Source organism: Hyla sarda, chromosome 1 (genome assembly GCF_029499605.1).
Source record: "Hyla sarda isolate aHylSar1 chromosome 1, aHylSar1.hap1, whole genome shotgun sequence".
NCBI lineage: Eukaryota > Metazoa > Chordata > Amphibia > Anura > Hylidae > Hyla > Hyla sarda.
The window spans coordinates 371,843,175-371,859,706 of record NC_079189.1 but is presented as its reverse complement, the minus strand read 5'-3'; the positions used below and the strand labels follow the sequence as shown (position 1 = coordinate 371,859,706).

At 41.5% G+C, this 16,532-nt stretch overlaps 1 protein-coding gene across 6 annotated transcripts in view; it reads left to right on the top strand.

Annotated features, from left to right (window-relative positions):
• PRUNE2 (prune homolog 2 with BCH domain) overlaps nt 1-16,532 on the top strand; it is a 315,426-nt gene that overhangs the window by 283,434 nt on the left and 15,460 nt on the right. For 4 of the 6 annotated variants that reach the window (XM_056523444.1, XM_056523436.1, XM_056523453.1 and 1 more), the window contains one exon: nt 3,463-3,498. The exons of the other annotated variants lie outside the window; for them this stretch is intronic. In XM_056523444.1, coding sequence (XP_056379419.1) covers nt 3,463-3,498 — 36 coding nt within the window. The remainder of the gene's footprint in view (nt 1-3,462; nt 3,499-16,532) is intronic. 6 annotated transcript variants of the gene reach the window in all.

Below are 16,532 nucleotides of genomic sequence, written 5' to 3'. Positions count from 1 at the left end.
CAGCTCTGGAGTACAATACAGGATATAACTCAGGATTAGTACAGGATAAGTAATGTAATGTATGTACACAGTGACCCCACCAGCAGAATATTGATTACAGCTCTGGAGTATAATACATGATACAACTCAGGATCAGTATAGGATAAGTAATGTAATGTACAGTGGGGATCAAAAGTTTGGGCACCCCAGGTAAAAATTTGTATTAATGTGCATAAAGAAGCCAAGGAAAGATGGAAAAAATCTCCAAAAGGATTCAAATTACAGATTAGACATTATTATAATATGTCAACAAAAGTTAGATTTTATTTCCATCATTTACACAAAAATGTCATCTGCAAACGTTTGGGCACCCTGCAGAATTTATAGCATGCACTGCCCCCTTTGCAAAGCTGAGACCTGCCAGTGTCATGGATTGTTCTCAATCATCATCTGGAAAGACCAGGTGATGTCAGTCTCAAAGGTTTTAAATGCCCAGACTCATCTGACCTTGCCCCAACAATCAGCACCATGGGTTCTTCTAAGCAGTTGTCTAGAAATCTGAAACTGAAAATAGTTGACGCTCACAAAGCTGGAGAAGGCTATAAGAAGATAGCAAAACGTTTTCAGGTGTCAATATCCTCTGTTCGCAATATAATTAAGAAAGGGCAGTCATCAGGAACAGTGGAAGTTAAAGCAAGATTTGGAAGACCAAGAAAAATATCAGACAGAACAGCTCGCAGGATTGTGAGAAAAACTATTCCAAACCCACGTTTGACTGCACAATCCCTCCAGAAAGATCTGGCAGACACTGGAGTTGTGGTGCACTATTCCACTATAAAGAGATACTTGTACAAATATGGTCATTATGGAAGAGTCATCAGAAGAAAACCTCTTCTACGTCCTCACCACAAAAATCAGCGTTTGAACTTTGCAAATGAACATATAGACAAGCCTGATGCATTTTGGAAATAAGTTTTGTGGACCGATGTGGTTAAAATTGAACTCTTTGGCCGGAATGAGCAAAGGTACGTTTGGAGAAGAAGGGGAACAGAATTTAATGAAAAGAACCTCTGTCCAACTGTTAAGCATGGGGGTGGATCAATCATGCTTTGGGGTTGTATTGCAGCCAGTGGCACAAGGAACATCTCACGAGTAGAAGGAAAAATTAATTCAATAAAATTTCTGCAAACTTTGAATTCTAACTTGATGCCATCTGTGAAAAAGCTGAAGTTAAAGAGAGGATGGCTTCTACAAATGGATAATGATCCTAAACACACCTCGAAATCCACGGGGGATTACATTAAGAGGAGTAAACTGAAGGTTTTTCCATGGCCTTCACAATCTCCTGACCTCAACATAATTGAAAATCTATGGATAGACCTTAAAAGAGCAGTGCGTGACAGAAAGCCCAGAAATCTCAAAGAACTGGAAGACTTTTGTAAGGAAGAATGGGCAAAGATGCCTCAAACAAGAATTGAAAGACTCTTGCCTGGCTACAAAAAGCGTTTAAAAGATGTTATACTTGCCAAAGGGAGCAGTACAAGATATTAACTCTGCAGGGTGCCCAAACTTTTGCAGACGCCATTTTTTTGTTTTCTGTTATTTTGAAAGTGTAAATGATGGAAATAAAATCTAACTTTTGTTGACATATTATAAGAATGTCTAATCTGTAATTTGATGCCTTTTGGAGATTTTTCCATCTTTCCTTGGCTTCTTTATGCACATTAATGCACATTTTTACCAGGGGTGCCCAAACTTTTGATCCCCACTGTTGATCCTCACTGTGACACAATGACACCACCAGCAAAATAGTGAATGCAGCTCTGGAGTATAATATAATACAGGATATAACTCAGGATCAGTACAGTATAAGTAATGTATGTACTGTATATCAGTGTTTTCCAACAAGGGTGCCTCCAGCACAACTGGGAGTTGTAGTATTGCAACAGCTGGAGGCACCCTGATTTGGAAACACTTCTGTATACAGTGACTTTACATCAGCAGACTGCAGGAAGAACTCACCCAGGCACCGGGCTGCTCCGCTCGACTGGACCTTCAACTCCGCCCCCACAGGTCACATGATTGTCACATGATCACAGGTCCTTAACTTTTTCCAGCATTCAGAAGGTACAGAGCAGGTTCTGGTCGGGCAGTCACTGCTGCTATGTTGTGTGTGGAGATCGCTGCTTCTCAGTGACTGCCCAACCAGGACCTGCATAATGCAGGGGGGGATTTAGGATTAAAAAACCCTCTTAGGACCGGGCCCGCGGGCCCCCACTCAGGACCTATCAATCCGCCCCTACTAACAGATATCATTGACTTACTAGGATTCACCAGGTCTCTCTTGGAGTGCTGTATATTGGGCTGTTCTTGTTGTCAAAACACTGGGAATTAAGACTAGAGCTTAATTTAATAAAGAACAAGTAAAAACATAGCTCACCTAGATCTTCTATTACTTCACTGGTGTCTGGGATTGCTGTGTCAGGGTGTTGGCTCAAACACATATAACACGGATAGCAAAAGCAAGGTCCTCAGACGCGTTTCCAGCGTTAGATGCTGTTACTCATGGTCCAGACTATAAGTGAGAATATCTTATGCTGGAAATGCATCAGTTTACCTTCTGACCTGAAGTTACTATCTGCCTGTATTTTATCCATCCTTCATAAAGCATTCAGATTTTATAGGAAAACGCTGAGGGCTTTGTTTTTGTTGTCTTAATGTGATTAGTTGATTTTTGTTTCCATTAGTTATTAGGAATGAGCTACATTGTATGTTTAAATTTAAGGTGACCATACACTTTAGTGGAAGTTGTCCAGCCCTGCCAGTTTCATTCTACCGGCCGAAACTCTAATGTGAATGGGAGCCTCTCAACCCTCCCCTGACAGATGATGTTGGGAAAGAGAGGGTACGGCATATTGAATTTTAACTGCCTGACTCTGATTATTGTTTCTGGAGGATAAGCTGCTGCCATTGCTGTCATGCCTTACCGTATCTCTCCTCATTCACAACACATGAATGTTTGGCAAAGCCAAATGTTATGTGCATGAAATAAAGAGGACATATAACTGTTGGCTGAATTAACCTTTTAGAGTTCTAAATGAAATAAAAAGGGTTATGTGGTTTAATTTAACTCAATCTTAGAATGCTAGATCATGAATTGATTTATAATGGCCCCCAATAAGATGTGTTCAAGAAATAAAATAAACAAGTTATGTTTATAATTGTCTGGAGTGATAAGCCTTTTTCCATAGATAAGTGAAGAACTCAGAAGATGCATGTTAAGACTGTACTGGATGTAACAGTACCTAGATTATGTATCTTAATTCCCTACAGCACAGTACAATCTGAACTGAACTGTGCAACTGGAAAAATAGTTATGACTGCCCAAAAATCTGGCTTTGCTTTGCTTATGTTATGCTTGCTTCTTCCCTTTTTTCTTTTCTTTTGTTTTTTCTTATATTACCTCATAAATAACTGATGCAGACTGGATGAAGAACTGAAGGAATCTGAAGCAGCAAAGTAAGATATTGCTTGCCTTCATGACAATGGGGTTATTTCAGGAACAGTATGCATTTGTGTTTTCTTATTGGTGCTGGCATGTAATGAAAGGTCATTTGCAAGAGGCAAAAATGGCAATTTTAACGCATACATATATGTAGAAACCCATAAAATGGTTAAGTATAAAATAGAATGCCTAAAACAGTTTTTTAGTAATTGAAACCATCTTTAAAGAGCATTTACCAATATTAGAGTAAAACCTTCTCATAATAGTAACATTTCACAGTTGCCTTGACTTTTTTATGTTACATTATGCTATTTTGAGATGTGAGCAAGTGTAAAAGATGGTGAATGTCATTGGGAGTAAACTTGTTCATTGACCAATCACATTCATCCTAGTTCAGCAGTGATCAAAAGATCTATAATCACTAACTTCCAGAATGGAGACTAGTCATCACTTACTCCACCAATATGATCTTTATATATGAACATCACATTTGGGTTTAATTCCCTTTAAATATGTGTTCTCCGAGGGCTAGACATAGGTGGGACCACTATGAGTAGCTGTTTTGATTACAAAATTATAGCAATCACTATTTAAGATCTCAAATGAAAATCACAGTCTCCTAATGCAAAACATATGTATTACATTATTTTAAAATAGTTGGTCCAAAACTGTAATGACATATGCTCTATATATACATTAAATGCTTAATGTGCGCTAATGTATACAAAATCACCCTTAAAGGGGTACTCCGGTGGAAAACATTTTTTTTTAAATTAACTGGTGTCAGAAAGTTAAACAGATTTGTAAATTACTTCTATTAAAAAATCGTTGTCCTTCCAGTACTTTTTAGCAGCTTTATGCCACAGAGGAAATTCTTTTCTTTTTGAATTTCTTTTTGTCTTGTCCACAGTGCTCTCTGCTGACACCTGATGCCGGTATCAGGAACTGTCCAGAGCAAGAAAAAAATCCTCATAGCAAACCTATGCTGCTCTGAACAGTTCCTGACATGGACAGAGGTGTCAGTAGAGGGCACTGTGGACAAGACAAAAAAATAAATTCAAAAAGCAAAGAATTTCCTCTGTAGCATACAGCTGCTAAAAAGTACTGGAAGGATAAAGATTTTTTAATAGAAGTAATTTACAAATCTGTTTCACTTTTTGGCACCAGTTCATTTAAAAAAATAAAATAAAATAAAAAGATTTCCACCGGAGTACCCCTTTAAGTAAATCATTAAATATTAACATTATCTTAAGCTATGTGCCTTTTACCGGCAGTACTATGCTGTCACTGAAGGTAAATGAAGTACTACAGTACATAAAGCACATTTTTGCATACTTGTAAATAACCTTATGTGTGTACAGGTGGAGGTATAGTAAGTCACCGGCTTGCAACTACCAGCGTTACTATGCATTATTAAAAATTTCTTTAAGTCATCTGTTTTCCGTGGATTTTAATATTATTCTAATTGTTTATCGAAGGGTTTATACGCATCTTATGTCATTATTCTCCATTCGCATCAGCAATAAGCAGTGTTAACAATGGATAGAAAGTTTTTTTTGTAAAATAAAACAATGTTTCTTGTGTCATTGAACGTTAAGCTAACATTTGTCTGTAAATAGGTTATGTTAACCAGAGGCCATGTTCCCTGAGGCCTCTTGACTGCAGTGACCAGAATTTATTACAGTAGCCCCTGTGGCACAGAAAACAGTAATTCTTTATGATCACTCTTGAGGGAGCTGTAGACATAGTTTACACATGTGTGTATTCTAGTAGGCTGTCTATATTGGAGGTCATAAGAGAGGAACCAGCATGTAGCTGCATATTAGAGGCCTGATTCAGTATAAATACATTATATGTGAATAGCCCTTTGAGTGCTACTTCTTTCTATTTTTACCGTTAGTCACAAATGGCTGAATATCTTGTAATCATTATTCTGTATCTAATATAGTTAGTAATATCTGTCTGTCTGTACCTGTTGTATTTTCTTTTTTCCTTAAAAAGCTTATGCATATAGAATTATATGTTGAAGAAAAAGGTAAAAAAAATTAATAATAAAAAAAAACTTTATTCACAACAGCATGAGAAACTCTTTGGCTTTCATAACACTTCTCAGTGCCAGAAACTAACCTCTTAACCACCATGGGCAAGTCATTTGGCATTTGTAACTGAAGCCACTAACACATTGTACAGTAACACTCCCTGTCTAGTGGATGACTAGTCCCTTCTCCACCCTGCTGGTGCTCGTTCCAAGCCATTTAATTGTCAGTAATCCACATAGTCTGTATTCAGACACTACACATGCTCTATACTGTACTCTATTTTTCCAGAATTATGTCATATGTGTTAAGTAGGAAACTAAAAAATAGTCACCATTGCCAGTAACAATAGCTTCATTATTCTGTGCAATGGTTTAGTCAGAGCAAGAGAATATTATACATAGCTTTCCTTATTCTGGCCCCATTTATCATGCCTTCCGTATAGCCATTGATTATACCATTCCTGTTATAGGAAAAGACCACCCAAGTGAATAGCAGTTTGCTAGACCACTCTCTCCCATTATGTTGTGACAGAGTAAAACTTAAAGTGGCTATAACTGGAGGACTTTTCATAAATAGCAAGAAAAAAATAATTTGGTGGTGAGATATTAATGATTACCTGTGGTACTGTCACTGAATAGCTCGGGTGCCCTGATCACACACCTTTTTACACCCTTCTATTCCCAAGAATTGTGGGCTTATAGTTTGTATGACAATTCAGGGAATCAGTCAGATGGGCATAATTTTAATTTTAATAATGGGAGTGACAAACAGGTGATAGGCGGGATTATACAGTCAGTAATGTGTGCATATTTTACATTGAAGGATGTGTATGCCTAATACACACCCCCTAACTGTATAATCTTGCCCTGATTTTTACCCCCATTAAGAAAATAAAGTTAATGCCCATGCGATTCCCTGAATTATGAGATAACCCAAACAGCCCCCCCCCCCCCCCCCCCCCCACACACACACACACACTTTACGGCGTTTGGTCACAGGTCCTTTTAAAATATGTTTAAACAGACAGAAGTAATAGAAATGATAAAAATATAAATACTTTAATGTCCACAGTGAAATATTTATGTTGAGAGAAAATCATACCTCAGCATTAGTTAACTTTATGCCAAAGACATGTCTAGTCTGATATATATATATATATATATATATATATATATATATGAGTCTTCCTTGAAAACTGCCTTTTGTCTGCTCTTCTCTTTTTCTCCAGTCTGTTTAAGCTGTCTTCCAAAGTTTCTCCCCCAACTGTACTCTCTTTGAACTGGCGTGCAGCACTCTTCCTGCTGCTATCTCAAACTCTGAGGGAGCAGAAAGTCTGTCTGATGGATTTATCTTATAATTCTCTGAGTAGCAGCTAATTGGTAGGACATTTTGTTGAAGACTATGTAGAAATGCTTTAGGAAAATTTGCATTCAGGAAACAAAAAGAGAAGAAAATTAGTGCAAAGTTCCCCATAGCCTTTAAATACTGTATAATGTGTCCAGCGATGTTTATGATGAAAAATAAGACAAAGGGCGTAGACTATATGGTCACTAAAAGTAATGAGGGAGAAACCATAGAGGGCGAGTATAGTGAACATATTATTCTCCAATGTATTTACAGGTGAAATACAGCAGGATAAACTCTCCTTTACATGTCACCTGTCTAACACAGAAAGAGGTACAGTAGAACCAGGGGCGGATCCAGAGTCTAGTCTCGGGAGGGGCACAATCAGAGTATCGTGAGGTGGTTGACAGTCCCACTCCCATAGACTTGCATTGAGGGGGCATGGTGTGACATCACATTCATGCCCCTCTTGATGTCACACCACACCTTCTCAATGCAAATCTATGGGAGGGGGTGTGTCGACCCCCGCAGCCCGCACCCAGCATACGGAACAAAATTTTCAGAACGCTGAGGCAGGCCCTTTAAGTATGTGGCATAGTTCCCCCCCCCCCCCCACATTAGGTTGGCAGCATAGTTTCCTCCCCCACATTAGGTTGGCAGCTTAGTTCCCCCCACATTAGGTTGGCAGCATAGTCCCCCCCCCCCCCACATTAGGTTGGCAGCATAGTTCCATCCCACATTAGGTTGGCAGCATAGTTTTCCCCCACATTAGGTTGGCAGCATAGTTCCCCCCCCCCCACATTAGGTTGGCAGCATAGTTCCCCCCCCCCCACATTAGGTTGGCAGCATAGTTCTCCCCCCACATTAGGTTGGCAGCATAGTTCTTCCCTCCCACATTAGGTTGGCAGCATAGTTCCCCTACATTAGGTTGGCAGCATAGTCCCCCCCACATTAGGGTTGGCAGCATAGTCCCCCCCCACATTAGGTCGGCAGCATAGTTCCCCCCACATTAGGTTGACAGTATAGTTCCCTCCACATTAGGTTGACAGTATAGTTCCCCCCACATTAGGTTGGCAGTATAGTTCCTCCCACATTAGGTTGGCAGTATAGTTCCCCCACATTAGGTTGGCAGTATAGTCCCCCCCTCCACATCAGGTTGGGGTTGGTAGGTAAGGTCTGGCATACTTGTTCTCTCTGGTCCCTGGGTTTGATCCTTTGTGTCTACTCTTTCCCTGCCCCTGTGCTTGCGTTTAGCAGCCATCTGGTGCGTTCCCTGTTTGACTCATACTCTTTTTGCCCTATGACCTAGTATTTATATCCATCATTAATACATCTCTATACCTAGCTCCAGTCCTTACCTACCCATCTGCAGTATTCTCTGGTGCCTTGTTTTTATGTTGTATTTATGCTATTGTCTTTTAATTAATGATATACTCTAATAAAGATTTTGTCAATTTTCTCTTATCTATTGTTTAGTTATTTATCTGTGCATAATTCTTTTTGCAATTTTTTTGCAATTTTTTTGGTGGTGCATCAGGTTGGCAGTGTAGTTCCCCCCACATTAGGTTGGCAGTATAGTTCCCTCCACATTAGGTTGGCAGTATAGTTCCCCCCACATTAGGTTGGCAGTATAGTTCCCCCCACATTAGGTTGGAAGTATAGCTCCCCCACATTAGGTTGGCAGTATAGTTCCCCCACATTAGTTTGGCAGTATAGTTCCCCCCACATTAGGTTGGCAGTATAGTTCCCCCCACATTAGTTTGGCAGTATAGTTCCCCCGACATTAGTTTGGCAGTATAGTTCCCTCAACAATAGAGGGGCAGTATAGTTCCCCCCCCCCCCCACATTAGGTTGGCAGTATATTTCCCCCACATTAGGTTGGCAGTATAGTTCCCCCCACATTAGGTTGGCAGTATAGTTCCCCCCCACCCACATTAGTTTGGCAGTATAGTTCCCCCCACATTCATTTGGCAGTATAGTTCCCCCCACATTCGTTTGGCAGTATAGTTCCCCCCACATTAGTTTGGCAGTATAGTTCCCCCCACATTAGGTTGGCAGTATAGTTCCCCCAGTAGGCAGTGGCCCCCACAGACATATAGTATACAGTGTATGGCTGGAGGCTATATGTCTGTGTACTGCCCATCCCCACTACTCCGACCACTGCTCCTCCAGCCGATGCCGGGACCGGAGGAGCGTCGGACAGAGCACCGATGCTGGTAACTTACCATGCTGGCCAGTGCGCGTCCTCCTTCCTGATCGATGCTCTGTTCCTCCGCTCCTATGGGCACATGCACGGGGAGGCCCCTGTGTTTTTAAAGTTAACGCGGGGCCGCAGAGAGTTAACCGGGGCATCCTTCTGTCCCGAAAAGATCTTTCAGGACACAGGGATGTCCTTAATACTGATGGAGGAAATTAATCTGGGGGGGGGGAATTGCCCCGTTGCCCCTCAACGACTCATCCACACAGGTTGCTGGGATGTGGCATGGTACAAAAGAAAACCGGCAAGACGAAGTCAAGGTAGCAGTAGGTCAGGTCAGGTGCCGCTGGTTTTCACCAAAGCCCACTGCAAAGCAGGATGGTCTTGCTGCGGCAGGCGGCACCCATGTCGCTACCACTGGCACGACTCATCCACATAGGTTGCTGGGATGTGGCATGGTACAAAAGGAAACTGGCAAGACGAAGTCAAGGTAGCAGTAGGTCAGGGCAGGTGGCACAGGTGCAGGGTCAGGTAACAGAACAAAGATCAGGAACACGGATATCAGGAACACAGGAACACAGCATGCTTTCACTAGGGCACAAGGCAACAAAGATCTGGCAGGGAACAAAGGGAGGAGCTCATACTTAAAGACAGGGTGCAGGTGTAGACACTTAATTAAATGAGTACTGGCCCTTTAAATGTAAGAGCTCCAGCGCACCTGCGCCCTAGGAGGCGGGGGCATGCACGCCAGGGCAGCGAGTATAGGAAGACCAGGGAGTTGAGTGATGGGCTGGGATTCGCATGCGGGCGCATCTGGGACATGACAAGAGAGCGCTCGCGGCCAGAGTGTCTGGCTGGAGCGCAGATGTTACAGTAGGTAAATAACAGAGGGTGGTTATTAAAGGTACATACTATGATTTAGTGACTGTTACTAGTGGGCTACCACAGGGGTCAGTTTTGGGCCGTATTCTCCTTTATATATTTATCAATGACTTTGTAGAGGGATTGCACAGTAAAGTATAGATTTTTGCAGATGAAACTAACCTCTTCATGTTTGAAGACATTTTAGTTTAGTTTAGTTAACTTTAACAGTAGCAACAAGTGTCAGGCAGGTGCTTCAAAGGCAAATAAAATTGTGTAGTGCATCAAAAAGTGCATAGAGGCACAAGAAATCATTCTACCACTGTACAAATCACTAGTCAGACTACACATGGAATGCTGTGTAATGGTTTGGACACCAGTGTACAAGAATGTCATAGTGGAACTAAAGAGGGTTCAAAGAAGGGCAATCAGAGTAAAAAAATGGAATGAGAGGACTACAGTTACAAAAAGATGATCAAAATTAGTGTTATTCCTAGACGGCCTAGGGGGGACCTTATAACTATGTATAAATTTATCAGGGGACCTTACAGAAATCTCTCCCATGATCTATTTATACCTAGAACTGTATCTGTAAAAAGGGGGCATCCTCTACGTCTAGAGTTGCTATGTGGTTTCTGCACCAGCACAGACGGGGGTTCTTTACTGTGAGAGCAGTGAGACTGTGGAATTCTCTGCCAGAGGAAGTGGTCATGGGGAACTCAATAAAAGAGCTCAAAAGGGGTCTAGACATGTTTCTAGACTGAAATAATATTACAGGTTATAGGGGAAGATTTATTAAAACCTGTGCAGGGAAAAAGTGGACCACTTGCCCATAGCAACCAATCGGATTGTGTCTTTCAATTTTTAGAGGCATCTTTAAAAATGATAGAAGCAATCTGATTGGTTGCTATAGGCAACTGGTCAACTTTTTCTCCGCACAGATTTTAATAAATATCCTCCAATGTCACTGGACAAGGGTTGTTGGTCCAGGGATTTATTCTGACAGGTTTTGATGAATCTCCCTCATATCAGTACAAGAGAAATATCATCTTTTATTAGATCCCCTAACCCAATGGCATTACAGTACTATGATAACTATGTTTAACCCCTTAAGGATGCAGGGCATATGCATACGCCCCCGTTTCCAAGTCCTTAAGGACTCAGGGCATATGGATACGCCCTGCATTCTTCCGATCCCCGCCGCTCACCGGGCAGTGACCGGACTGGGATGCCTACTGATGTCATTCAGCAGGCATCCCAGCATATTGCCCAGGGGGGTCCTGAGGCCCCCCCCCCCATATCGGCAATTCAGACGTGCGATTTGCGGTTATTCCAGGTCAAACGGGTCTCTGGGGACCCGGTGACCCGTAAAAAAAGGGTGAATGGGGCTGTCCGAGACAGCCCCATTCACCCTTACTCAGCAGGAGTGAGGTGGCACGGGTGCCGCCTTGCGATCACGTGATTGATCAGTCGGAACGACCAATCAGTCATGGACCTGCTGGAGACGGCGATCGGAGCGGAGATCGGCGCCGGAGGGGGTCTCCTACCTTACCCTGGTCCGGTGGGGGTCCCTTCTGGTGCGGTGGCGGCGACAGGAGCAGCAGGAACGGCTGCAGCAGTGGCGGCATCCCGGGGCAGGATACACAGCAGGAGGTAAGACCTCTTTACTTCCTGCTGTTGCTTAGCAACAATTCTTGGCATGCAAAAGCCAAAGAGCATGCTGGGAGTTGTAGTTTAGTTCCAACTACAACTCCCAGCATGCCCTTTGCTAGTCTGTGCATGCTGGGGGTTGTAGTTATGCAACAGCTTGAGGCACTTTTTTTCTATGAAAAAGTGTGCAGCCAGCTGTTGCATAACTACAACTCCCAGCATGCACAGACTACCAAAGGGTATGCTGGGAGTTGTAGCAGTGTGCCTCCAGCTGTTGCAAAACTACAACTCTCAGCATGCTCTTCGGCTGTCAATGCATGCTGCTTGTTGCAGTTTTGAATACCAAAGTCCTAAAAAAATACACCATACACTCCCATGTGCCCCAATGGCACCCATAGGGGAGTGTGTACTAATCCTGTCAAGGACAGGGGAACTCCATAAATGAATGTATACAGAGAAATTGGAGTTATAACACCACCTTAAGTATAAACATATAAATCTTTATTGAAAATGTTTTACATAAAAAACATATAGATGCAAAAAAGTGAAGTATTGCAATGGAAATCCAACACAAAGATATCTGGCGCAGAGTAAGAATAATACATGCAAATGAGTACATAGAAATTGTCCACACCCTATATATAGCAATCTATGGAATAATACAGTTTAGCCACTGTGGGCTATCCATACAAATGCTGCATAATAATGTATCAAGATTAGCTAGTAATATAGCCCAGAACTGGTATATAGCCAGGTCTGAGAGTGCATAGTGAAATACAATGATATTGGGGACAACATGTCTAAGTATTCAGTGAAAATCAATGTGTAACCTACCCATGTGGGATAGCGAACTCTGCGACCGACCCCTACGATCGTTTCGGTTTCCCTTTTTCAAGAGGTACTCAAAAAGTACCTCTTGAAAAAGGGAAACCGAAACGATCGTAGGGGTCGGTCGCAGAGTTCGCTATCCCACATGGGTAGGTTACACATTGATTTTCACTGAATACTTAGACATGTTGTCCCCAATATCATACACACGGGCGGATTAACAGCAGTTCTGCTGCAAGTTTGAGATGCAGCAAATTTTCCGCCGCAGCTCAAACTCCCAACAAAGAAACTCACTGTAAACCTCCGCCCGTGTGAATGTATCCCAAAAACACTACACTATACAAAATAAAAAGTAAAACACTACATATAAACATACCCCTACACAGTCCCCCCCCCCCCCCCAATAAAAAAAATAAAATCTTGTTCTGCACTGTTTCCAAAACGGAGCCGCCAGCTGTTGAAAAACAACAACTCACAGTATTGCCGGACAGCCGCTGACTGTCAAGGCATGCTGGGAGTTTTGCAACAGCTGGAGACACCCTGTTTGGGAAACACTGCCGTAGGGTATTTTTGTGGTGGATTCAAATCCCCAATTTAGTCCTCAAATGCGCATGGCACTCTCTCACTTTAGAGCCGTGTCGTATTTCAAGGAAACAGTTTAGGGCCACATATGGGGTATCTTCGTACTCAGGAGAAATTGCGTTACAAATTTTGGGGGGCTTTTTCTCCTTTTACCCCTTATGAAAAGGAAAAGTTGGGGTCTACACCAGCATGTTAGTGTAAAAAAAAAATTTACACTAACATGCTGGCGTTGCCCCATACTTTTAATTTTCACAAGCGGTAAAAGGGAAACAAAAATTGTAACGCAATTTCTCCTGAGTATGGAAATACCCCATATGTGGGTGTAAAGTGCTCTGTGGGTGCACAACAAGGCTCAGAAGTGAGAGCGCACTATGAACATTTGAGGCCTAAATTGGTGATTTGCACAGGGGTGGCTGATTTTACAGCGGTTCTGACATAAACACAAAGCAATAAATACCCACATGTGACCCAATTTTGGAAACTACACCCCTCACGGAATGTAACAAGGGGTATAGTGAGCCTTAACACCTCACAGGTGTTTGACAAATTTTCGTTAAAGTTGGATGTGAAAAAAAAAAATTCACTAAAATGCTGGTGTTACCCTACATTTTTCATTTTCACAAGGGAAAATAGGAAAAAAGCCCCCCCCCAAAATTTGTAACCCCATTTCTTCTGAGTAAGAACATATCCCATATGTGGATGTAAAGTGCTCTGCTGGTGCACTACAATGCTCAGAACAGAAGGAGCGCAATTGGGACTTTGGCAAGAGAAGATGTCTGAAATTGAAGGCCATGCGTGTTTACAAAGCCCCCATAGTGCCAGAACAATGGACCCCCCCATGTGACCCCATTTTGGAAACTACACAGAAGAGATGGTGTTACACATTTTGGGGGGCATTTTCTCCTATAACACCTTGTAAAAATGTAAAATTTGGGGGAAAACCAGCATTTTAGTGAAAAAAAAATTAATTTACACATCCGACTTTAACGAAAAGTTGTCAAACACTTGTGGGGTGTTAAGGCTCAGCGGACCCCTTGTTACGTTCCTTGGGGGGTGTAGTTTCCAAAATGGAATGCCATGTGGGGGGGTTTCTGCTGTTCTGGCACCATAGAGGCTTCCTAAATGTGACATGCCCCCCAAAAACTATTTCAGAAAAACTCACTCTCCAAAATCCCATTGTCGCTCCTTCCCTTCTGAGCCTTGTAGTGCACCCACAGAGCACTTGACATCCACATATGAGGTATTTCCTTACTCGAGAGAAATTGGGTTACAAATTTTGGGGGGCTTTTTTACCTTTTACCCCTTTTAAAATTTCAAAAACTGGGTCTACAAGAACATGCGAGTGTAAAAAATGAAAAATTTTAATTTTCTCCTTTACCTTGCTGCTATTTCTGTGAAACGCCTAAAGGGTTAACACACTTTCTGAATGTCATTTTGAGGGCTGCAGTTTTTATAATGGGGTAATTTATGGGGTATATCTAATAAGAAGACCCCTCAAATCCACTTCAAAACTGAACTGGTCCCTGAAAAATTCCGAAAAATTTTGTGGAAAATTGGAAAATTGCTGCTGAACTTTGAAGCCCTCTGATGTCTTCCAAAAGTAAAAACATGTCAACTTTATGATGAAAATATAAAGTAGACATGTTGTATATGTAAATCAATATATAAGTTATTTGCAATATCCATTTTCCTTACAAGCAGAGAGTTTCAAAGTTAGAAAAATGCAAAATTTTCTACATTTTCATGAAATCTGGGGATTTTTCACCAAGAAAGGATGCAAGTAACGATGAAAATTTACCACTACCATAAAGTAGAATATGTCATGAAAAAACAATCTCGGAATCAGAATAATCGGTAAAAGCATCCCAGAGTTATTAATGCTTAACCCCTTAAGGACTCATTTTGGCCTTAAGGACTCAGACAATAAAATTTTAACGTTTTCATTTTTTCCTCCTCGCCTTCTAAAAATCATAACTCTTATATTTTCATCCACAGACTAGTATGAGGGCTTGTTTTTTGCGCGACCAGTTGTCCTTTGTAATGACATCACTCATTGTATCATAAAATGTATGGCGCAACCAAAAAACACTATTTTTGTGGGGAAATTAAAAAGAAAAACGCAATTTTGCTAATTTTGGAAGGTTTCGTTTTCACGCCGTACCATTTATGGTAAAAATGACTTAACTCTTTATTCTGAGGGTCAATACTATTAAAATGATACCCATTATTACATACTTTTCTATTACTGTTGTGCTTAAAAAAAATCACAAACTTTTTAACCAAGTTAGTACGTTTATAATCCCTTTATTTTGATGACCTCTAACTATTTTATTTTTCCGTATAAGCGGCGGTATGAGGGCTCATTTTTTGCACCATGATCTGTACTTTTTTTTGATACCACATTTGCATATAAAACACTTTTAATACATTTTTTATAATTTTTTTTAATAAAATGTATAAAAAAAATAGCAATTTTGGACTTTTTTTTTCTCGTTCACGCCGTTCACCATACGGGATCATTAACATTTTATTTTAATAGTTTGGACATTTACGCACGTGGCGATACCAAATATGTCTATAAAATGTTTTTTTACGCTTTTTGGGGGTAAAATAGGAAAAAACTGACGTTTTACTTTTTTATTGGGGGAGGGGATTTTTCACTTTTTTTTTTACTTCTACTTTTACATTTTTTTTTACATTTTTTTTTTACACTTGAATAGTCCCCATAGGGGACTATTCATAGCAATACCATGATTGCTAATACTGATCTGTTCTATGTATAGGACATAGAACAGATCAGTATTATCGGTGATCTTCTGCTCTGGTCTGCTCGATCTCAGACCAGAGCAGAAGAAGCCGGGAGGCGGAAGGAGGAAGGTGAGGGACCTCCATGCGGCATTCTGAATGATCGGATCCCCGCAGCAGGTTATGCACAGGACGTAAATGTACGTCCTGGTGCGTTAAGTACCACCGCACCAGGACGTACATTTACGTCCTGCGTCCTTAAGGGGTTAAAGTGACAGTGGTCAGAATTGCAAAAAAGGGCTGAGTCCTTAAGGTGAAAAAGGGCTCAGTCCTTAAGGGGTTAAAGGGGCACTCCACTGGAAACATGTTATCCCCTATCCAAAGGACCACCGCTAGGGACCCCCATGATCTCCGGCGCAGCACCCCTGTAATTCGGTGCATGGAACAAACTCCATTCCTTGCCCGATGACTGGCCCTCCATTCACATCTATGAGAGGAGGTGTGATGGCAATGTACCAGCCTCCATGCCTCCTCCATAGACATGAATGGAGGGGGCTGGCATGACCTCACGAACACGGAAGCTGCAAGCTTCCATGTTCCGGATGGTGCCACTGCCAGCCAGGAGATCATGGGGGTCCCCAGCAGATAGGGGATAAGATGTTTAAACAGAGTACACCTTTAAGTCTACACAGCAATGCTGACAAGTGAGCATCATAGAAAAGTAAATGTTAGCCTATTGTGTCTGATTAAGAAAAGGAATAATTTAATATTGATAGCCAAGTAACAATAACTAACAAAAATG